This window comes from Athene cunicularia (genome assembly GCF_003259725.1).
Source record: "Athene cunicularia isolate RWA chromosome 19 unlocalized genomic scaffold, athCun1 chr19_part1, whole genome shotgun sequence".
Lineage (NCBI taxonomy): Eukaryota > Metazoa > Chordata > Aves > Strigiformes > Strigidae > Athene > Athene cunicularia.
In genome coordinates, this window is record NW_020799124.1 from 9228604 (window position 1) to 9253227 (window position 24624).

General features: G+C 42.3%; 1 protein-coding gene across 3 annotated transcripts in view; it reads left to right on the forward strand.

Moving 5' to 3' along the window:
- The first annotated feature begins 168 nt into the window (after positions 1–168).
- GTF2I (general transcription factor IIi) overlaps positions 169–24624 on the forward strand; it is a 76698-nt gene continuing 52242 nt past the window's right edge. For 2 of the 3 annotated variants that reach the window (XM_026861466.1, XM_026861468.1), the window contains exons 1-3: positions 169–347; positions 10409–10514; positions 11868–12006. In XM_026861466.1, the coding sequence (XP_026717267.1) occupies positions 10416–10514; positions 11868–12006 (238 nt within the window). In that variant the 5' untranslated portion in view covers positions 169–347; positions 10409–10415. The remainder of the gene's footprint in view (positions 348–10408; positions 10515–11867; positions 12007–24624) is intronic. The other variant, XM_026861467.1, reaches the window with a different exon arrangement.

Sequence of the window (24624 nt, forward strand, 5' to 3'; positions counted from 1 at the left end):
GCCGTCCGGAGCCGCGTAGGCCAGAGCCCCAGCCCGGGGGGGGCGCGCAGGCGGCTCAGGTAAGGAGCGTGGGCACTTACCGATAGTAAGCAGCGTGAGTTTATTTTTTTCCTTAAATTTTAGAAGCGTTTAGATTTTTATTTCCTTTTTTTCCTTTCTGTATACCAGGTGACTTAACTGTGACCTCAGTCTGGCGCTGCAGTTTCACCCCGCGGGTGGCCGCTCTGCGCTAGTCAGCCGTGAGGGGAGCGGACTGCCCAGGGAGGGGCGTTCGGGCGGGGGGTCCCGCAGGGAGACCCGGAGCACGTTTCGGCACAGAGCTTGCTCGAGGCGGGGAGCCGGCAAAGGTGGGTCTGCGTGCAGCTGCAAATTGTTACAGAAGTCTGTGGACCCAATGTTTAAGGGGGGCTGATGTCGCGCACCTGTCCCGGTGTGTAACCTTACCTGCCTCTTGCATTCATGGTGTGGGCTGGCACACCAGGTGCCCACCATGCTGCTCTATCGCTCCCCTCCTCAGCTGGACAGGGGAGGGAAAATATGTTGAAAGGCTTGTGGGTCGAGATGAGGGCAGGGAGGGATCACTCACCAATTGCTATCGCGGGCAAAACAGACTCAATTTAGGGAAAACAGTTTAATTTATTACCGAGAAAATGAGTAGGACAATGAGAAATAAAAATAAATCTTAAAAGCACCTTCCCTCACTCCTCCCTTCTTCTAGGCTCATCTTTGCTCCTGATTTCTCTACTTCCTGCCCCTCAGTCGCAGTCAGTTCATCACCTGTTGTCTCTGCTGCTCCTTCCTCCTCAGGACTCCTCACACTTCCCCTGCTCCAGCGTGGGCTCCCCTCTCACAGCAGACAGTCTTCTGCAAACTTTTCCGACGTTGAGCCGTTCCTACAGGGCTCCAGCGTGGGTCCCTGCCGCGGGGTGCAGTCCCTCAGGCACAGGCTGCTCCAGCACGGGTCTCCCACGGGGTCACCAGTCAGTCCTGCCAGTGAATCTGCCCCAGCGTGGGATCCACGGGGCCTCAGGTCCTGCCAGGAGCCTGCTTCAGCACGGGCTTCCCACGAGGTCACAGCCTCCTTCGGGCATCCCTCTTCTCTGGTGTAGGGTCCTCCCCGGGCTACAGGTGGGTCTCTGCTCCCCCGTGGAGCTCCCTAGGCGCAGGGCACAGCTGCCTCACCGTGGGCTGAGAGGAGTCTCTGCTCTGGTGCCTGGAGCACCTCCTCTTTCTCTGGCCTCGGTGTCTGCTGAGTCGTTTCTCTCACATATTCTCACTCCTCTTTCCAGCTGAAGTTGCCGTTGCACAGGTGGTTTTTTTTCCCCTTAAATATGTTATCCCAAAGATACTACCACCGTAGCTGATGGGCTCAGCCTTGGCCAGCGGTGGGTCCATCTTGGAGCTGGCTGGTGCTGGCTCTGTCAGACATGGGGGAGCTTTGAGCAGCTTCTCACAGAAACCACCCCTGTAGCCCCCCCCACTAAATCCTTGCCACACAAATCCAATACAATTGACAATAATATTTTTAATCATAACTGGTTTTGGGTGTCATCTGTTGTGTTTCCAGCTCTTTATTTGCAGGCTTCTTTTGCCAAAGGTTTGCTGTGTAAGTTGCCTGAGACACACATGTGCATGGTGACTGTTTAATGAGTGCAACCATACACTTCTAAGCTAATTGTGTAGCTGAGTTGTTGTCAGTTATGTACAAATTTTTGTGTTAATATCTCACAATAAGGAGCAACTTTTAGACTGTCTTTTAAATATACCTAATACTTGTTTCTGCTTGTGTAACTTTAACTGTGCAATTAAAATAACAAAACCCTATAAAACATTTTAAAAAACCAAAAAGGCTTGTAAATCCATTAGTGTGCTGGGTTGTGTGGCAGGGTTTCTGGTAGCAGGTGAAGGGCTACAGGGGTGGCCCCCTGTGAGAAGCTGCTGGAAGCTCCCCTGGCTCCAGCTCAGCCCTGCCTCTGGCCAAGGGCGAGCCAATGGATAACATGTAAGAAGGGGAAACTGGGAGCAGGGGGGAGACTTTGAGGACGAGTTATGAGAATGTCACCTGCAAACACCAAGGTCAGTGGAAGGAATGAGGAGAGGTGTGCTGGAGCAGAGAACCCCCCTGTATCCCATGGTGGGACGGCAGGGCCGCCCCCCCCGCACCCATGGGGGTCACCGGAGGAGCAGAGATGTGCCCGCGGCCTGAGGAAGGATCCCCAGGACTCTGTGGGAAGAAGCCCCCGCTGCTGAGGTGCGAGGGGGAAGGATGCAGCTGCACCCCCTGCCCCTGTGGGAGGAGGTAGAGATACCGGGAAGAAAGTTGTTTATAGAATAAGGCTTCTCACTGTCCCATTCTGTTTGTTAAGTGTCCTTATCGTTAGTGTTTTGAATTAAAGTGATTCCTTTCTCTTCCCTTAACGAGCCTGTCTTTTGCATGTGACTCCTCCCTGTCCCATCTCCATTCCTGACCCCTATTGATTCTTTTTTTTTTTTCCTTCCTAGCGCTGGGGGGCAAGGAGTGAGTGAAGAGCTGTGTGGTGCTCAGTTGCCCTCAGGGCTCAAACCACACAATCGGGTAAATTAGATGGCTTAAAAGTTTGTCACCTTACCGGCCTGGTAAGAGGCTACTGGCAGCCTTTTATCTTATCTGTCAGGATATGAGAACCGTTTCATAGATGTTTGTTTGAAACTCACGTTCTGCTGGAAAGACTGTGAATTTGTAATTTTCTGTCAAAAAAAGTTACTGACATAGTCCTAAATCTTGCTTATGACTTATTTCTGTTCTTGGAACCTGGATGGAGAGAGGCTTCTAATAGGATTGATATAAATGCTTTAATCCAAGGAAGAACACATGTAATTGATTCCATGGAAGTTGGTGTTTTGGTTCATTTGGTTAAATAGAATAATAGGAACAAGGGAAAGAAATACAGAGGGAATGAAGTTACCAAGTAGAGGGGACTGATTACTGCAGGAGAGCGAGGGGTGCTTAGTTCCCCAGGTTTTCCGGGGTGCCCCGATGTGTGCTGTGGTGGGCAGCAGCACATCAGTGTGCGCCCAGGAAGTTCACTCCACACAGCTCCCGTGCAGAGGTGTGTCCTTCAGGTACCGCCTGGATATGGATCGGATGAATTTTTATTTTCCAGGTGTTAGAACTTGAATAGGTGTTTAGTGTTGGTTTAGCTTTATGTGGGAACCCCAGAGGAATTAAAGGGGGTTTGTCTGCCCTTAAATCAGTTCGAGCCTTTTGTTTCCTGTGATCATTGCAGTATGACATAGAAATCCCAATGACCAGCTCGCACTAGAGAGGACAATTTATCTGGAAAATGTGCCAGAACCAATTTTGTTATAATTAAATACCAGTAGAGTTCAGACTAATTCACTTCTCAAATATGTGTAAGTGTTGATGGACACACAGAACTAAAGTAATTGTTATTCGGCATGATCATCATGTTGACTAAGTAAACATAATTACACTGGTAAAGACAGAATTTATCAGATGGTCAGGACTGCTGTGATTAATATTTCATTTTGTTTGCATGGTTTCAGTGTAAGTCACGAATGCCTAGGTGCTGCAGTAGGACACTGCCTACTTAAAAACTGAGTGAATTCTTCACTGAGTCTGTCTGGCTTTAATACAGAAATGGAGTTTTACATTAATGAGTTCTTAACTACTCCAGACCGTGTAATATGTTTGCTTTTATACAGTTGCCTTGTGAGGTATATAGTTAGATACAATATCTTCATTTTTATCTAAAATTTTGTGATTGCATGTTGGTCTATATTAGAATCTTTAGAAGTAGTGAAAATCAAACTTAAATATCTCTTTGCAAACATGCAGACTTCTGAATGAGAGAAATCAGAGGTGCTTTTAAAATAACAGTTCTTGGAATTGTCTTTTATTAATGGTTCTTAAGAGTAGTGAAGGTAGTTGCCATCTAGGCTGACTAAGAAGCCATCATATGGTGCTGAGTATCATAAAAGTACCTAGAAAAATGGGAACTAATTATTACTGGTTTTAGGGGGAGTCTCACAGCTGTGTAATGAACTGTGCCCCCCCATCCCCAGCAAAATGCAGCTGGTTCTGTGTGGCTCTGCTGTCTGGGTGTTATCAGGTGTGTTGAGAGCACCAGGTGTTTCCCCTTGCTTTGTTTGTTAGGGGATCCTTGTTCTCTTTCCCGACTGCCTTTGGTTGCTGACCTTCTGCTCGGCTGCCTTTGGGAAAAAAAAAAAAAAAAAAAAGCAAGCTTAAATCAGTGAGCACTACAGTAGGGATTGGGGCAGTGTGTTGGTTTACAGCGAGATCATATTTGAGTGGCGTGATTCTGCGAATTGTCTCATTAATTAGTGTAGCATGGAGGGCTGTAAGCAGCGCTGCTGCTGTGTTTTGTTGGGGTTAAGCTCTAATGTAAAACTCTCAATCTTGTTGATTCTGTTGCTGTGAGTTAAATCCCTGCGGCGGGAATTGGATTGAAATGGTGACAGTGAATGTCCCCGCTGCCCATGTTCTGGGCCACTGTTGCTGTGCTTGTAGTGGTGTCTGGTGTGAATGACGAGCAGGGAACCTGCTCCTTGGGTGAAACCAGTGAGTGCCGTGTCTGTGGTGTCTCGGACTCGATACTGATACAGCTTAAGGTTAGAGAGATAAATGTGCTTAATTGTTAGTGAGCAAAGTAGCAAGAAGGTTGACTTTAATCATGATGTGCACTTTTCCTGAATCAGCTGCTCTGCTGCTCCAGATAAGAGGCTGGAAAAAAAGGCAACAGAGACACTTCAGGGAGTATGTGTGGAGGAAGAGGGAGACAGAGCCTCCCTAGTACGATAAGGCTTCTTCAGAGCTACTCTGCTGTCCTTGAGAGTTATTTTAATTCATTTTCAGGGGTGGTTAACAGCCCGGACTCAGTCTTAGCTAAGAGCTGACCATGCATATGTACATGACTGCTCTCAATCCAGTGAGTCAGGGTTTGTACCTCCAAGGGAGCCAACTTCTGTCTTTAAGAGCTGACAGTAAGCAAAAAGAGATAAACCCAGATGGGTTTGAGTTGACTAAATGCCCTCTGGGGGTTCTCGATATTGTGTGTCCTTCCTGTTCTGATGTTGGGAAGCTTCACCCTCTTGTTGATGTATGCTGTAAGCAGAGTTAAACCTGCCAGGCTTGCCTCTGTCTCTCTTTGCTTTGGATTGAGCTGGCTCTGAACATCTGGAGCTGCTTTTGCTTCGTCTGGTCCAGCAGTGTTTGTGGTTCAGAACAGGCTGCTCCTCCACAGAGGTAGCATGGATGTTGCTCATCCAAATTGATTCATAATCCACGTGCAGAGGAACTGGCAATGTTTTTGTGAAGGAACTCCCAGATCCTTTGCTTCTATTTCTCTTGGGCTATGGCTGGTGGGAATACATCCTTTCAAAACATGATTGCTTGTATATGAAGATGGGGGTGTCACACACCCTTGCTGTTAAGCTTGTGTTTCTGCTATGTGTGAGCAGTCTAGTGGTTGGAAAGAGCTGAAAATTGTCACTTGTAGACTATTTGTGTAATTTTAAGATGATCAATGACGTGTCATAACAAGGAAAATAGACCATCCTTACAGGTTTAGAGTAGGTCAGCTATGAACAGGTGCTGGAGGGTGAAGGTGAGAATCTCCTAAGGCTGTGTGCACTGAGGCTAGGGTAGATGTGTTAGAGAAAATCAGAAAAATATGGTGGTGGTAGGTTTGCATACCAACAGAGCTTCTGTGCTAGGTTAGCTGAGAACCAGCAGACTTCCTCTGAAATACGGGATCACTGAACCAAATTGTTTTAAAAAATAACAGATTTTTAGCCAAGATTTGTTTAAAAATATTCGTTTTCACTTAACAGCTTGTGAGTATTAATCTGTACAGTTTGGGAAGAACCAACTTGTGTCCTTTGTCAGAAGGCCAATATTTGGACAGAGTTAAATATGCTGAAATTGTGTCTTGGCCTAGAAGACAAAGAAGCCAAGGGGTGAAAGCTGCAACAGCCAAGAAACAGTCTAGCTTCATTAGACTTTTTTTTAGTGGTATATTTTGTTGTGTTCCTAATTGTTCCAGCTTTGTAATGAAATGTGTGCTTTTGTACTCTGCTAGAATAACTTTTATTTCCCCAAATATCAGAAGTGGCCCATGGGGATCTAGTAGTAGCTGGGCTACTTTCCCCTAGGGAGCAGCAAATCTTCAGTGGTGTGTTAAGGGTGAGCTCACACAAACCCTCCAACCAGCTGTATTTTGAGGTTCTTGGGAGTTATGTTCTTTTCTGTTAATGTGGCAGGATTTGTTTTAGTGTTTGTAATGCTAGATGAGGGGTTAGTGGAAAGAAGTATGCTTTGGCATCCACAGCGACTTTTCTGAGAGTAGCAGACAATGGGTAGATGTACCATTTTGGGAACACGCGCTTGCGTTACATCTGGTGAAGGGTAGAACAGTGTTGCTATTGTTTATCAAGTCTCTAAGAAATGCATTTTTCTCCTCCCCCCCCCCCCCTTTCCCATATGTATTCTTTATATGCTTAAATAACAGTTTTTCTTCATAAAGTTTCATGGTGGGTTTTTTTTTTCTTTTTGTGTCTGACAAGCAGCTACTAGAGAGAGTATCCATTACTATTGGGTTTATTGGTGTGTTTACCAGGGAAGACGGAAAGTAACTGTGTCTTGTGGTTTTGTTCTCTCTTGCCTTGAGTATTTCTCTTTTGGGGGGGTCTAAAAGTAGGAGCCAGCAAGAAACAGGCAGAGTGAGATACATGTTGGTTTGGCTTCCCGAAAAGCTACTGGTTTTGGTCTTTGGTTTTCTCCTTGTAAAAGGAAAACCCAGAGGGTTTATTAGCTCTATGTCATGGTGGCTTTCTCATCAGGAAGCATGCTGGTTTTGCCTGGGATAGAGTTAATTTTCTTCACAGTAGCCATGTGGGGCTGTGGTTTGGGTTTGTGCTTGGAACAGTGTTGGTAGCACAGGGATGGTTTAGTGATGGCTGCGCAGGGCTCACACAGAGCCGAGGCCTTTCCTGCCTCTCACCCCACCCCACCAGCGAGGGGCTGGGGGTGCACAAGGAGTTGGGAGGGGACACGGCCGGGACAGCTGACCCCAACTGCCCACAGGGACGTCCCAGGCCATAGGGCGTCCCGCTCGGCACAGAGAGCTGGGGAAGGAGGAAGGGGGGACGTTCGGAGTGATGGCGTTTGTCTGCCCAAGTCACCGTCACGCGTGAGGGAGCCCTGCTGTCCTGGAGATGGCTGAGCACCTGCCTGCCTGGGGGAGGCGGGGAACGGATTCCTTATTTTGCTTTGCCTGCGTGTGCAGCTTTTGCTTTACCTATTAAACTGTCTTTATTTCAACCCACAACTTTTCTCCCTTCCGATTCTCACCCACGTTCCACTGAGGAGGAGTGAGAGAGCGGCTCTGCGGGGCTTAGTTGCTAGCTGGGGTTATATCACAGGCAGGAATGGCTAAATGCTACACCCTTGCTGCTCCACCACTGTATTTTGTGAGGCTTTGTTCATTGTTACAAGCCTTTACTTGGGCCAAAGGCTCATCTTGGCACTGTTAAACTGAAGGATTTATAGGCAATTATAACTAATAGTAACTGATCTGGAAGTTCTTTAGCAATATGTGATTAAGATGCCTAGAGGTGTCATAAGTGGTATTCTGTTGGCCAGCTTGTAATTGTTCAAAGGATGGTTTTTAAATTGGCCTTTTTGTGCAGCACTCTGGTAAGAGGTAAGGTGTTACACTTTTATTGCAGGCTTTGCACTGGGAGGTTAGGTTGGGCAATGGTGTTCTCGCACACTAAGGGCTGATCTTGGAAAGGCAGCCAGGTTCATTGTATCTACTGAACCATAGCCTACTCTTTCTTATAATACTGTCCTAGTGGTATAGATAAGGATAGTGGAGAAAACTTTTGTTTGAAAGGGAGAAACTGGCAAAATGTGGGGGGCAGAAAAAAAATCTTCCTCATGAGACTTGCTGTAAAGTGGTTAGGAAAAAATATTCTTGTGCGACTGTCATGGTGCAACAGGATGTCTCTTAAATCTACATTAACACTGATCTGGCACCATACAAACTGATTAAACAATGGGTATCCTAAAAATACAAGGCACTATGTCTTTATACTTTGGGAAGACTCTTCCAAATGTTATTAGAAGATCCAAATGTGACTCCAAGATACCGAGGCTGTGGCCTCATGTACAGCAGCAAGGTAGCTTAGGATGTGCTGTCCTCTGTTAAGCCAGAACAACTGTGGGGCTGTACAGTGAAACAAACTGGGACCCAGTCCAGTGGAGCACTTCTCCCCGTTCCCTGGATCAGCTCCCTGACTTGTCTGTGTACCTGTGGATCAGAAATCACCTTCCAGGGATAGGAACAATTCTGCATGCGGAAGACAGCCTGAGCTGGCACTTCTCTGATGTGCTTATGCATCCACAGCTTTTAAATAATTGCTAGAATTTCCTTGGTCTGTTTTCTGGACAGGGTACCTCTGTAATGTAGAAAATGTTTACTCTTGTTTTGACACAGTGTGATATTTTTTTCCCCCTCCCACCCCACAACGGGGTAGGTCCGTATGTTCATGCCACTGCTAGCTTGGGAGGTGTTGAACTGGTGCAGAACAACTGCATCAGACAGTGAGTAGACATGGGAGAAAGGGGAAATGTGCAGTTATGTTCTATTTAATCTTTAATATTGGATTGTCAAGATACCATTTTAAAAAGTCCGAAAGCTATCATGTTTAAAATTACTGTCAGCGTCCCAGCCCTAAAGGAGTTCCAAAGATGAGCTTGAGAACTCTGTTGGGTATCAAAAATCATGGCTCGGTGAAGTTTAATTGATCACATCAAAATCTCCCCTTTCCTCTGATATTCCACAAACAATAAGATGCTTCTCTTCCTTTGGAGGATAAGCCATCAGCCGCTGCCTCCCCATCCCCAGCTGACCCTCTCTTGGGTCACTGAAGCAATCAACATCGTTCAACAGTTGTTATTCCTTTATATTCATTCTTGCAGTTTAGCTCCTTTTCCAGACCTGACAAAGGACCAGCCCAGCGTAGCAGGTGCTGGTATTCAAACCTCTCATTACCTGCATGTTGAGCAGCTGCTGACTATGCCACTGCCAGTTTATCTATAACATGGTTTTAAAGCTGTTTAAACCTTGCTGGCTTGTGTCTGCAGAGCCAGAAGGCTGCTGGATGGCTGTTGTGAGCTTGCAGTATTGCTAACTTTTTTTGCCCCCCTCCAGTTTGTAGTCTGAAGTGCTCTAAATCCTATAAAAGAAAAGCACTGTACCGTTTTTTGCAATGTAAGCATGTATTATCACATGCAATGGTTATTTGTGCTGCCATGACCTGTCTGTGCATCTAATAGGATGCATGTCACTTTTGGAAACTTGAGCCACATCATGTGTCCAGGTTCTACAGGAGCAGCAAGCTGTCTCATCAAGCTGTTACGAAACGTTTCGTCTATCTGAGCTATCTTGACTTTTGCGGTGATTTTTCTCAAGGCTTGCACATGGAGTTGTAACAGCTAAATTTCTACCAGTTCTCTCCTCCTCCAGGCATGTCAGGTTATTGCTTTAGATATGTGTAAACATAACAAGTTGCAATGCTCCAATAGAAAAATGTGCTCTCAGCAGCTGCTGAAACTTCATTCTTGATATATTCATTCTTGTATAGACAATTCTGCCAGCAGAAGCATAAACAAGTTCTGATTATTACTTATGTCTTAAAGTTGAAAGTCTCCTGAATGACATAGAGAAAATAGGTTTAAATATCTTTTTTGTGTCATTGCTGAAATTCAGTTTTTAATTTTAGCACCTTAATTGGGACTACTTAGCTTTGGAGTTAATCCTACAGCTAAAGAATATGTGAATAAAAATGTCACATTCTGGTTATTGATACTGTGGTCTCTAAGGCCATGATTTTGGGGCAGGGTGGTGGTGGTGGTTGTTTGTTTTGAGCTAGGCTGTGATAATTACAGGAAGGATTGTTCTAATACTTGTCATAACTATAATTTGCCATTTTTTCTGTATGTTAATGCCAGTGGGTTTTTTTGCTGTATTTATCTAGACTGCTGGAGTTCAAACATGCTTAGAAAGGAAAATTGATGTAAATTCAGCTAACCAATTAATACGCATCTTTCTAGAATCAAAGGGTTTGTGGTCTAGTCATAGCACAACGTTTTAACTTTTGAGTGTTTAGCTTCAGCTTTTGATGAAACAGCAGGAAGCATGAAAGAAGAGTGAGCACTTCCTCCTCTTAATTTACCTGTATATTTACTTGACTGTGTATGTGTGTGGTGGGGTGTGTTGTGGGTTTTTGGATATTTTTTTTTTTCTTTACGTACATGGGAGAGGTTCTTGTTTTCTTGCACTGCTTGTGTATCTGAACGTGTTTTTTTAATTTCATTTTATAGAAGGAAAATGGCCCAGACTACCACACCAGCAACGTCCATCCGTGAAGAGGGCTCCTGTGAAAGCAGAATGGTGGTTACATTCCTCATGTCAGCGCTTGAGTCAATGGTTAGTAGAGAAGTTAAGCAGCTGCATCAATACTCTGCCTTGGCCGTGGAGGATTACACCTACACACTGCCTCCTGCTGGGGAGCAGGAAAGCTGTAATGTTTTATCTTTACCTTATTGCCTGCTGTCCAACTGTAACTCTGCTTGTGGAAAATCATACTAACAGTTGTCTTAACAACTGTTTCTTGTTGTGGTATGGTTGTTTTAAAAATTATTTTTTCAAATGAATGGGAAATATTTTTTGATTGTTCAGGTAGAGTGTGGTTGAAAGGCAAGAGTATGTTCTGGTCTTTGTCATCTGTAATAGAGTGAATAAACAGTCTGGAGGCTAATGCCTTGTCCTCAGCTGCTGTACCAATTCAACAAAACTTGTTCAGGAAATACTTTTTTTTTTAAGTTGGCATATCACCTGTTATGTAGAAGTTATTTAATCATTGTGTGGTGGGGCTTAAGGTTGGCCAGGGCTGTGAGTGGAAAGGTCTGTCACGTTTCTTTAAAGTTGAGGCACTGTCAAAGATTTGCCTTTTAAAAATTGTTTTCTTAAATGATAGGCAAGAACAAAATTTTTTTCTTTGTCAGTGAAACTTTGAATGGGATGGTTAAGAAAGAATTGATTGCAAGCCTTTTTTTCCAATGGGTATACTTGGTTCTAAAGGCTTTGTGTCACTTTTTCCTCTCATATTGCAGTTGGTGTTTTTATAGGTTGCAGCAAACTCTGATCTTCTGAGTTCCTAGGAGAAAATGACTCTTTGTGATTGCTTTTTGATGATCTCACTAATTTTTTCAGTTCAAGGAAAGAGCAAAGGTACTATAGGCTTCCTGCCTTACTACTTTGCGAGAAATTTCTCCCAGCAAAACACACGTAGGTGTTCACAGGAAGGAGTAATTCACCGGAGTGCAGCAGGCAGGACAGGGCAGACTGCAGGCAGCCTTTCTGCTTGCAACCACACCTTTTTCAACAGAACATCATGTGTGATAAGTGTGCTGTGAATGAACAAACCTCCCGTATGCTCTGCTGGAAGTTGGAGTAAGACACTCAGTATGATTATCTAACAGGGAAGTGATAATTTCACATGGATTGATGTCATAAATCATTTTAATTAAAAATACGGCGATCTCTGAGTCTAGACAAGGCCTTAATTTCACTAACGCATCTACAGTGCTTTTAAGGTTCCTGATGAAAAGCACTCCAGATGTTTAAATTATTCTTTGCTAATGGCTGATGTTATGTTACTCACAGTACCTTTTGAAGGGTGGATGCTGGCAGCAGAAGTAATAACTGTTTTACATAATACCACATACATTTCTGTTAACTGTACTCTTAACTATAGTAATAAAAGCTTTTTGTTTTTAGTGTAAAGAACTTGCCAAGTCCAAGGCAGAAGTTGCCTGTATTGCTGTGTATGAAACAGATGTGTTTGTCGTTGGAACTGAGAGAGGAAGAGCCTTCGTCAATTCTAGGAAAGATTTTCAGAAGGATTTTGTTAAGTACTGTAAGTTTCAACTGTATTTTTAGTATTTCACTAGCTACTTCATGTGTATTGCATACTACTAACAACTTTGGGGAGCAAAGTTCTGAATATCATGGGTACAGGCTATAATTACATTTGCTGTGGCAACACCAGCTGAACATAAAAATGATCAGTTAACAGTGGTCTTGTTTGGGGTGTTATTTCAACTGTGGCTGGAAATGTTAATTTTTTTCTTAAGTAACGTGAAAAACCGGTACAATAAGAAGTATTAGACTGTCCACCCTAATAACATGGCCTGCATTTCCTAGTGCATGTTAGGCTTTCTTTGTATCCCCTTCTCCAAATCTTTTTTTCCACTTGTGAAGGCTGGGCGGAAAATTTAACAGGTAGTGGACTACTTCTGTCAGCTCAAATGGTCCTGGTTCTTCAGATCATTTCATGCCTTATTAAAGCAGACGCACACTTTTGACGAGGTGACATTTTTTATGTAGCTTTTTCCTATCACATATAATATTCCGTCATAAGTAGACAGAAATATGTATCTATACCATAATGACTTAAAACTACATCTGCATTACTTTTGTACTCTTAAGTACATCCAGAGTGTGGTTTCGGTTTAATTTCATTTTTATGGTAAAACAGTAGAACTTCTGTGTTCATAAAACATGATTCACTGAGTACAGGACAGTAGTTCTAGGAGTGTGGTTTTAAAGATTCAGTGGCTCTCTGGGGGAGCACTGATAGGCTCATTTCGGAAAGTGTTGATGAACGCCTATTAATCAGTAACAAAATGTACATTTGCCTGCCTAGGGAAAGGGAGAAGATGGAGATCAAGAAGAGAGGTATGAGAAGAATCAGTGTGTGTGGAGAGTTCACAAGCAACAGCTGTAAAATGTTCTGGCTTGACTAATTAAATACTGCTTGGAAAGCAACTATGTTTAATCTGTAGCAGAAACATTTGCTCCTAAAAATGCTTTGGCTGCTAGATAAAATTCTCCTGGAGGTTTTGTCTCAAGGTCATTTGTTTGCGGTGGGGCGCTGGATTTTTGCCACTGTCCTAATCGCTTGGACAGGGACTTTCTGTGTGCATATTCATTGTAAGGAAAGTCTTTAACAGATAACTGATACCAAAATGAAGAATTACAACCTCAGTGAGGAATCAAATATAGGATGAATCAGTTCCCTTTTTATTTTTTACAGGAGCAGTCTTCTGATACTGGTATTTATGAAAACTAGCTGAATAATGGGGGGAGTTTAGTTTTTCACCTGTTATTTTTTGTTGTTGTTTCTTAAAGTGCTTCCCTGAGGTCCTTTGTTTTATTGCCAGTACAGTGGTATCGTGGACCCTGGTATACTGGAGACTTCATATACTGGGTGCATCCATTGGTAGGGAGTCTGAAGTAACTGGGATTTGATGTTTGATCTCCCTGGCTAGATCCATATTTCTGGTTCTGTACTGTGGGAAGAACTGGCTTCTCATCCATGCTTGTGTTTGACTGTATCAGACGTGGTTTCTGTTTTAATCTAACGTTAGCTCTGATAATCCTGCTCCTTTGCTTTATTCCTGGGTGTTTTACAAGATGATAGCAGTTTTGTTCTGTCAGGCTGAAGAGATTAGGCAATATCCACTTTGAAAACAGTGTTTTCATTATGTTTCTTGCAGAACATCATGGTGCAAGATCTGTGTGAATAAAGCCAACTAACCTCAGTCACTGCTTTCATGGTTTCACTAAGTGCATATCCCCCATACTTTCTGGGGAGTTTTGATGCTGGAGGTATTTCTCTCCTGTTGTTGACAAAGATGTTGATAATTCCAGAAAACTTGACTTCAGAACATCAGTTTTTAAGAATTGCATTACATATTCCTGGCAGTGATGATTCCATCACTGCCTTTGACAACTTAGAAGTCTTGACAAAGTTTATAGTGTAGTATCTTTTGATCTAAATCTTAGACCTGTGGAGGCAACAGTTCTTTCCCCTAGAACCTTGTTTATTCAGTTAAATATGAAAGCTAGCAATAGATGTTAGTTGCAATTGTAGTAGGTGTTTTGGAAAAATCCAGGAAGGCCACAGTTGTGTGTAATTTTAGTAAGTTAGAGTTTGGCCCTTTTCTTTCCTTTATGATTAATAAAGGCTTCCAAGAGATTCTTATATTGCTGTTAGAATTAAACCTTTTAAAATTCAACTGTGATATCAGTCTTTGGGACACATGGTGCTGACAATATTGAGGATTACCTCTCCACTTGTGTGGGTCTCTTAATTTTTCTTTAAGTATGGAAACAGAAGTGTAGTTACTAGGTTATGTTTGACTGTTGTGACAAGCCAGCATGTGTCTCCAGTCTTTACTTCTACTTTTCCCACAGCTCCTTTGTATAGTTTGAGTAAATATGAAGAGTTTTGGGAATTTGGAGGTTTTGAACCTGCTTATTTTTAGTAATAAGTATAATTTAGGGGGTTAAATTGATGAAATGTGTATATAAGGTTTGTGAAGACAGTAGCATGTATACTTTCTAGCAGTATACTGATAAAAATAACAGTGGTTCAGTGAAAGCAGCACTGGAGTTTGGTTTCTTGTGGCTTTCATTCATAACGACTTTCACCCATGTGGGTTCCCTAACTCCTAACTGCAGGGGAAGGAGAAGCCCTGTGCATATCTCACATACCTTGTTACCTTAAGAAAATGCATTAGAAACAAATTATAGCAATGCTTTTTTTAATGGGATGTGTAGTGAGTATTGAGGAACCAGTAAACAGGCATTAATTATTTAAAGTCGAGTCAGATAATATATTCCTCTGAACTGTGCTTAATTAAGATGGCTGTAAGCCTGATGTTACACTGAAATGGTATGTTTCAGTCAGTGTAGGACTGCATGTGCTTGTAAGCATAACATGTAACTTAGGTAACCTGCAGACTCTGTTATTCTAAGCCTGTGTAAATTTAAATTGTATATAAAGAGAGAATATTCTTCGAGTGCCTGCACATATTCAGAATATGGACAAGCATGGATGCACTTGTGCGCTGTAAGCAATCAAGATCATATACATCTTGCCCTGCCAGTACCTCTTTGTTTTAGCTGCTGTTCCCTGCTGAAGTGTGTTGTGTGGTCCTTAGTTCCTCTTGGATGGCCTTGGCAAGATTGAAGTGCCTCCTTGCTCTCTGGATTGCTGCCGAGTTGTGGGTTATCAGCCATCCTGAACACAAGACTTATCTCTGGGATGTCTCAAGAATGCTGTTCCCTTCATGTATTCATCTTTGTCCCTTGAGGTTTGGTCAGGGTTTGATACCGGCTCTGTCAAATTCATTCTCACTTGAATGGAGCTGGAGGTAGTTTATAAAACACACGAACAAAAAACCAGAACAGGCCTCATCATCCCTGGCTTGTATTTGCCTGTCGAAGTGAACTTTCAGAAGATCTCCCTGACTCAGAAACACCTTTTTGGTCACCTGCTATGGACTTTGGAAGAGATTTACCCAGCACTGTGTTCCATCCCATCTGCCAAGTTGCTGATTGTTCTCTAAGAATCCCAGTTGCCTCTGCTAGCGTTTCCACTGGTACCAGCTGTTGCACCACCGGTATGTAGGTCACACAGAAGCATAATCTTGCTAGTTCTGCAACTCTGTCAGCTATCCCAGTCATGCTGCTTTTTCCCTTGGTGCCAGGGCTCTGAGCTCACTTGCCTGAGATGAGGCCATCTTACATCTGTAGATTGTTCATCTTGGATGATAGGCCCTTTATTTTTAAGAAACTTTTTTTTTCCATTCAGGTGGCCTCAGGTTGCCACGCTGATCTTAACAATGCATCTGGTGTGGGCCAGAGTTTGGCTTCAAGTCCTGCTAGAGACTTTGGCCCAGCGTCTTTCACTCCATGTCCATCCAGCCACAGGTTGCAAGAAGCCCTTGTAGCTTCAAGAATGCTCAGAATGTGAGTGGTTTTAAAGGGCTGTTCCTCTTGCTTGTGGTGAATGAATGGCACATGATGCTCCAAAGATCTTACGGGAAGGATTGCTCAGTTCTGACTCTTCAGTATTTTTGGTATGTGGATTACTGTTCCCTTTTGGATATCTTCCATCAAGTAAAATGACTCTTCCCATAAACTAGGTTACTGGTGACCTGCTTGAAGATCTGTGGCTGGGCTTCTGTCTCATTGAATCCTTCTGGCCTTTGAGCAAATAAGGAAGTATTAGGTTTTCTGGAGAGTTCTTTTCTGATGTTGTACTCCCTTATCTCTTTGACTCTAATGCTTTGGCAGTTTACAGGGGGGGTGGAAAAAACCAAACAAAACCAGAAACCTGAAAGGCTAGATCTTACTGGTTTAAAAAACAAACTCAAAACTGGCCAAGTCTCTAACTAGATTGGTTACTGTTGGACTACTTCGGCCTGCTGTAATTTCCAGCTGAATCCCTGAAATTGGCATTTCTGGCCTTATAGTAGCCTGTCTGTATAGTTTAGAGAGACTACTCTTCATCTATGGCTGAAGTTACACCATGTCTAGTGTCTTGCTATGGTAGATGCCAGCTTCCTAGTCCATACCTGTAATTACAGCTATGCAGTGACTGTCCTCACTTCAGGTTTTGGCTTCCACAGAGGCTGCTGTTCACTGTGCATGAATTCTCTGTGGAGAATGAGCTTTTTAGCTTATTATCTAAGGTTTCAAATGCATGAGAAGATTGTAGAGCAATTCTTTGGTCTTTAAGGACGTACAAGTGGGATTTTGGTAGTCGGTCTGTGCATCACACCTACACAGGAGAGTGTCAATCCACTTCATCCCTGGATGTTTGTCCCCATAGGTTGGAGGATGCCCGTGTGGGATTAAAGCAAATCTGTTACTGGCTAGACCTTGTTTTCCAGGCAGCATCTTCCCAGCTATGCCAAAGAGGTACAACTCGCTTCTTTCTTTGCTTTCTGTGTTCCCTTCAGTGGCAGAATTTTGATCTGTTTCGAGGGATTTTCCTCATGAAATTAATCTTGCAGTTCTCTTGTGACAAAACTAGTTTTTCCTTACATTAAATATTAATGTTTAAAATATGACTGCCCAGGATGAAGCTACTCTGATGTTCCAAGAGTGTTTTGTATCTCTAGCTGTGATGCTGCAGCACAGCAGAAGTGCTGTCAGTGAACACTGTGTGCTCTGCCTGGGATGGGGCTGTTTCATGGTATCATGTACACTGTGCTGAGATCCTAGACAGCTGAAAGGTGATCGGAACACTCTGGATACGCTGTCATCAGAAGTGATGGCTTTGCTCACCTCAAGAGATCTCACCAGCGGTGAATACGAGCTCTGTGGTTGTGGTTTGCATGAGGACTTTCCTACAGAGGAATTTGTGCCACTGGCTGGGGTCATCCCCTATAGAAAAGTGCATATGGACACCACAGCCCTAAAGTCTAACTGTTTGAAGGCAGCAGTGTCTTTTGTTTGTTTGCCTGTCATTATCTGCCTTACGCTGTTTCTTACTGACAAGAGGTGCATGCACTCCAAATTGCCTAATACATTTTTTTCAGCCTAGACGTATTTTGTGCAATGAAATAGTCAATACTTCTCTTGCAGTTGAGATTTAAAAAACGTTAGTATTCTCTATTGCATCACCACAGGTGTGCAATTAGTGCTAATATTGGCGATAATAAAAGCAGTGCTAGCAACAGGGCCAGATCTACGAAGCAACCGAGGTACCTAAAAATCTAGAGCAAAACTTCTGAAAATCTCCGTGACGTCTACTTCTAGGCATCTAAATAGCTCATAAATCAGTATTTTTGTCTTGAACTGTGTTCTCTTTGAAGGTGACTATGTCCAAAAAGCATGATATAGAAATATATGACTTTTTTTTAAAGTATTTTTTTTACCAAAGTTCAGTAAAGTGTATAGCATATTGGTATAAATGTTAACATGCTGAAGCTTGTTGTATGAAGCATGATTGTATGTCTTGCTGCTTTCTTTAATTTTTCTAATGGATGAAGATTTACATGTTTGATTCTGTCTGTGTACTTTCACTGTAAGCAATGCTGAACAGACTGTGATATTGCAAGCCTGAGAGCATCATGCACAGAGCTTGTGTTTAGAAGATGATAGGTGGGAGTCAAGCTACAGTAATGTGAATATTTTTATTAACTCAGTAGCTCTGGGTTAATTTTAGACTTGTGCTTTAAAATATCTTTGATAAATCTGCTGAGATATAACCCTTGATACTGCAGCTTTGCTAGTTAGTGTGTGTACTGTACTGCTGATCTGGACGTAGTCCTTTTATGGTACTTTATTTGGATGCTCCAGTAATGATGTAAATAAAGTATTAATACAGTTGATTTACTTCTTCCTTACTATTGTGATTACCTCTGATCATATTCTATATATCTTACTTGTCATGCCTATAGTAATTCAGAAGCAGTATCTAAACAGGGTGTTCAGCTTTTCAGCTCTAAAGCAGAATGTCTCAGACTTGAAATTGAGTACAGACCAAATCCTCTGACCTGTATGGAAGCAGCCTAATACATTTTTAGGATTACTCTAATAACAGAGGTTATTAGTGGGTCTAACTGCAATTGATTGTGTTTGTCCTCATTATAATATCTAAAGGATAATCTTTATCATCATCTTTGTCTCTGATTATGTGCTATGGTATTACAGTGAAAATACCATTCTGTAACTAGCTGACATCTTTTTATGTTGCTCAGAGGATAATCCCTTGACACTAATGCAGCTAGTTTAAAAATACCAGTTCTTTTTGATGATGATGTACCAGTGTGGAAACTGGTTTCCCACAGTCATTTTCTTTGGCCCTAAACTATTATGTGGCCAGCTGAGACTTCTGTGGCTTTTGCTGCTCCTGAAGGTACAGGATATTTTGGAAGAGAAAGGAGTCATTAAATCGTAGACATAAATAGGAAATGAAAGAAAAACAGTAAGAGCCAGACAAAGGATTAATCTTGACAAAACACTCATGGAGTTGCATGTATGCCATCAGTAATCTGTTACCAATTTTAAATGCAAATGAGGGGCTGTATCTATGATTCTTGCTTTAGCTTTGGTCTTCCAGTGCACTTCAAAATGAGTACACTTTACAGGATGCAGGGAAAAAAAAATGTTGCTTTTTAAAGCTGTGACTGCCAGGATGCTCTCCTATTGCCAAGCCAGAGCTGTTTTACACTTCTGTAACTCTCGGCCTCTTTTTTCATGCCAGATTTCCTTCCAGCTATTTGGGAGGGGCCTCTATAATACAACCTCTGCTAAATGCTTATTCTGTTTCAGTATCTGCTGGAACAACTCTTCCCAGTCACTTTTAATGGAACTTACTCAGCTATGGCTCTCGGTTGTGTTCTGAGGTTTTACATCCCTTTTTGCAGCGGATGGCTTGGAATAACTTGCACTTCTCCAAATTGTAAGACCAGAAGAGATAGATGGCTGCTCCTGGCCACACTGACTGTAGCCTCACCACTTCCCAGACTAATTGTGCTGGCAAACACAATGTATTTACTCCTACCATGTCTGTCACTTGGGAGTGGAGACCTGTCATCTCTGCTAGTGGAAGGGATCACGTGAGTGTTCCCTTGTCCATTTTACATTACATGAGCCAGATTGCATCATGCCTGTTTAGTGATGTGTTAATGCTAACCTGGCCGGCTCTGCCTGGGGTTAATTAGGGAGCAGTTTCGTAATCCTTTTTGCTTGGGAGAATTGTGGCATGGTAACTGCTGGCTTCCTCTTGTGTATCTCCTTTCCTGTTCTGCAGCTCTCTGTGCACGATGGTCTTCTGCATTTGTGCCCAGGCCTTTGTATGACTAAAACCTTTGCACTGTGGGTTAGTTGTGGGGGTCCCCATCTCCCTAGGATGCTACAGAGATGTCTGCAGTACCCTGACTGCTAAAGCATATAGGATATCTTTGTTTATTTAATGAAAAGCATGAAGCTTCAGATGTTCCTGCTGGAAAGCTAGGACACTGCTGCATACATTGTGACTGCCTGCAGCACTCTGGGCTTCTGCTTTCCCAGTCTCTTGAAGTATTTACATCGTACTGCATTTATTGGAAGCACTAGTTCATATTATGCATCTGTTTCTGCCTCACCTCAAGTTTTTGGAGGAGTTTGTTGTGGTTGTAGCTGCTTGATGAATTAACTGAACTGTGTCCATTCTTGGAATCCCCAAGAGCTATTTTGATGTAAGTTTCAATCACTTTCTATTTTGTATTTGCAGAATGTAGCTATGATTTAAAGGATCTACCCTTAAAGACTTGATCAGTTTATTCCTAATAAATCACGTGCTTAGGAATTAGGTTAAAGATAACATTCCTAGCACTCACCAAACAGTTGCAGTGGCAAGTAATAAAAATAAAATTCAAAGCAATCATCCCCGTCTTTCTTGCTTTGAGCTGCTTTTTTTTTGCCATTGCTGTCTTCATTTGAGCTAACTTAAGTGGTTCAGCTTATAGTCCCCTTCAGACTAACCTTTTGAAATGCAAATAATGTAGTTTTTGAGCTTTCCCATGTTGCATATTTCTCACATATTAATATGTGTTCATTAGCTGAACTCTGCATTAAAAGCCTAAATCTGACATGGAAATAATTCTCCTATCTTTTAGCTTTACCTTGTCTTTTGTACTAGTCTTCCTTCTTTTTTTCCCCAACTTCCCAGACTGGTAAAAGGGCTTTACCTGAAGTGGGTGATGACCTGCCCTGGATAGCCATGCATTCCCCATGGTCTCCTTTGCAAGCCCTTTTGCATGGTATTAAGGGTGAATTAATCTGTTTTGCTTAAGTTTTACATTACTGGCAATTTCCCTTGTTTTACAAGGCAGTTTACCCCTTTCCCGAGTTCTGAAAAATGCATTTTCTAAACTGTTACACAGTTAGACCCAAGTTATTTTTAAAAAGTTTTATAAGATCACTTTCTGCCTCCCTCCCTCAGGGATGCTTCCTTTGCTTCCATAGTCATCTTCTCTGGCTCCATAGATGTGTCAAGGACAGACTCTTGCAGGTTGTGTGCCAGCCTGGATCCCTTTTCTTTCCTGTACCTTTAGCTTCAGCCATGCCCTGCCTAGCTCAGAGCTCTGTGCTATTTTTCTGTGTTTATTTCAGATTTGGGTAACTGGCCTCTTACAGCCTTATTAGAGCTAGGTTGGTTGTTTTGTTTGTCAGAAACCCTTCATGTTCTCCCTAGCCCAATTAAGGAGTATGAAGCTAACAGCTAGTTTAAAAAACTTCCTAGGAAAGTTCAGTTGCATTTCAGTGGAGACCACCCATCTTGTTCCCTCAGAGTCACAAACAGAAAATTACTGTAGCTAGCCAACCTTTTTGAAGTTCCCTGGCTCCTAATTCTGCCTCAGGTGATTTGCTTTGCTTGTGGTTTAAGTGATCCTTTGATAATCATAAAACGATTTTTCTTTAATTTGTGGTTAATGTCCAATTTCCTGAACTGTAAAACTGGATGGCCTTAAACATAGGTGAACTGGGTGGATGCATTATAAAACAAAGTAAAATGCTTTTAGCCACACATGAATTTACTTTCCTTCTTCCATTGCTCATAGTAATTTTCAGACTAGTTTTCCTTAAGCATAAATGATAAAATATATGTACATGAGTGTTGGCACAAAATAATCGTTGCCCTTAAGTTGCCTCTTGGAGTGTCTGTGCAGGAGTGACATTCCTACTTTTATAATCACTTCTTGGCTTTCTCTACCTGGGGGATTAAAAACCACCTGATTAAAAACCCTCAGATGTTATAAGATGCCTTATGTACCGTGCGACTGACAGCTCTTTTGCAAGAGGAGTGTTGAGCTCCATCAGCTTCAGATACTGAATCCTACCAGCTTTTCTCTGTTGTTGTTTGTGTAGCATCTGATCTTCGGGTCACATTTTGAGGAAATTTAAGTTAATTGTTTGATAAGGCTGAATTTTTGTTTCTTCAGCGAGATGTGGACGGTGCTGGTTTTGTCACTTGTCTTGCAGTGTGACCCAGTGGGACATGCTCTACTCCACAGAAGTGCAGCCTGCTTCCTTCAAACAGCAGCTTTGCCCTTAGCTCCGAGTCAGGTGCTTTGAAGACAGATGCGCTTTATGGCCTGTTTTGTTTACTGCATTCAGACTGTGCTTTACTGGACCTTCAGAATAAGTGTTGTATAACACTGCTGAGCTGTAACTCTTCATCAATATATAACAGCATCTATTTAAGGCAGAAAGCAATAGTGTCTGCCCATACAGAGGTGTAGCTATTTAACTGCTGCAACAATAAAACAATTGCCAAATCAAAATTTGATCAAGTAATCAATTTTTTGTTCTGTCATAAAAATTTTTGTAAGAGGGTTTATTGTTGGTTTTTTGTTTTTGTTTTTTTTTACTTTAAAGCAGCCTATTCATTTTATAGTATATCCATTTTTTAAGGGTGGTGACAGCTGGGAGAGTCTTCTTCCAGCCAAGTGGTAGGCTGGACTGTTAAACCCAGTCTGCTGCTGGTAGCATGGGTAAGAGGGAAGGGGATTCTGAATGCAGAACACCTGGGTAGTACAAGAGGATAAGAGACACTCAACCATAGATGGACTATCAGTGCAAAATGAAGATTGTTAGGAGTTGGATCATTGTAATCCTGCTGAATCTGGAACAGTTTTTGCAGAGTAACTGGACTAATTCTGCAGTCCCAGGGATGTAGAACTATAGTCCCAGGTGTTTTACCGTATAACCATTCCTCACCCTTCCTGAGCCATTTACCCTGTAAATACAGGCCCCCATTTCTCTTCCCTACCAGGTCTTGTTCCATATGTCCCAGGCATCCCCTCCCAAATATAGCCTGGATCACTCTGTAATTGTGGTGAGGGCTTTGACAGAACCTGGAAGTTGTGTAACCTCCAACAAGTGGAGATGTGTCTGTCAATGCTGTCAGGAGGTGATAAATGGCTTCTAGGTTTCATTGGTTGTGTAGAGCTTTTATAAATCTTACTGTGCTTGAGACGTGATCTTGCTTGTCAGATTTGATTGAAATTGGTCAACAGATGTGGGAGAGATTAGGAAGGCAGATGCATAACATAAGCTTAAGAAAATGGATAAAAATGGATAAAAATTTAATTAAAAATGATAAGGGTTTCTCTTATGGTTATGAAGGAAATTTTCTATGTCTTTTTGTTTGGTTTTCATTTTAATGGGAAGTGAGCAGTGTCATCATCTTATTTTTGTCTTGCTTATTTTTAGAAAGTGTGGGTATGCTTTTGAGAAGCTACTGTCAGTAAAGGCGTTTTCAGTGAATCAGTTGCTTACGTGGGAAAAAACCCACCCAAAAAGTGACATTGCATGTAGCTATAAATGGAAACTGATGTCTCTTATCCCAGAATCTGCAGGCAAACCTTATAAGCTGTCATTAATTAAGCAGCTGTGTTAAAGGTATATAAGAGTATATATAGATACAAACATATATAATGGTGTATATAGGTATAAATGGTATGACAGTGTAAAGGTGTCTATATTTCACTTTTGCATTATTTTTTGTGTTATGGAAGGCCCTGTCATATTGCAGAGAAAGTAAGTTTCAGGCCTGAAGAGCTGGAGAGCTGAATGTTGTGTGGAGGTGGGTTCCAGGGCACAAAACAGGCATATGATCTGATTCTCTTTTAAATGAAGATGCAAGTTTTTAAGATGATAAATATGTTTTCGCTAACAGCGTTGCTGCTTCAACTCATTCCACAACCCATTTTTAATCAGTTGTTCAAACTGATGTTTGTTTTCTTGTATTAGCATAGAATTACAATGCCAGCAGCGCAGGCAATGCAAATCGCAGTGTTTCAGACTTACTGCTGTGCTTGCTCCCTTGCTTCCTCTTTCATGTTGTCCTGGTTTTGGCTGGGATGGAGTTAGTTTTCTTCCTAGTAGCTGGTACAGTGCTGTGTTTTGGATTTGGTGTAAGAATAATGTTGATAACACGCGGCTCTTTGAGTTGTCACTCAGTGGCGCTTATCTGAAGTTAAGGATTTTTTCAGTTTCCCATGCTCTGCCAGCAAGGAGGGGCACAAGAGGCTGGGAAGGAGCATGGCCAGGACAGCTGACCCCAACTAGCCAGAGAGCTCTTTCATACCTTAGAACTTCATGCCCAGTGTATAAACTGGGGGGAGCTGGCTGGGAGGAGTGGATTGCTGCTCGGGCATCGGTCAGGGGGTGGGGAGCAACTGCATTGTGCACCTCTTGTCTTTTCTGGGGTTTTATTTCCCTCTTTGTTACATTCTTTCCCATTACTATTATTACTGTTATTTCTATTGTTGTTTTATTTCAGTTATTAAACTGTTCTTATCTTAACCCATGAGGTTTTTTTTCTGATTCTCCCCATCCTACTGGGAGCAGGAGGAGTTGGTGAGTTAGCTGCATGGTGCTCAGTTGCCAGCTGCAGTTAAACCACAACACATATGCAGAATATCTCAGATGTTTTCCTGTATTTTCACTGGGTAATTCTCAGCAAATCTCTGCAAGACCTGAATGATAAGAAAGGAAGACTTCCACCTAAAATGATCACTTCCATTTGCTTTTTAATATTGAAAGTGGTGTTACTCCCTCGTGACTTTTGCAATGAGTTTTGCTCACAGACTAGAATAAGGTACAGGGCTGAAATATTCACTGGTCTGCAGGGTGATGGCTTGTTTGCAACTCCTATTCTGCAATAAGAGATGTGTACTTAAAA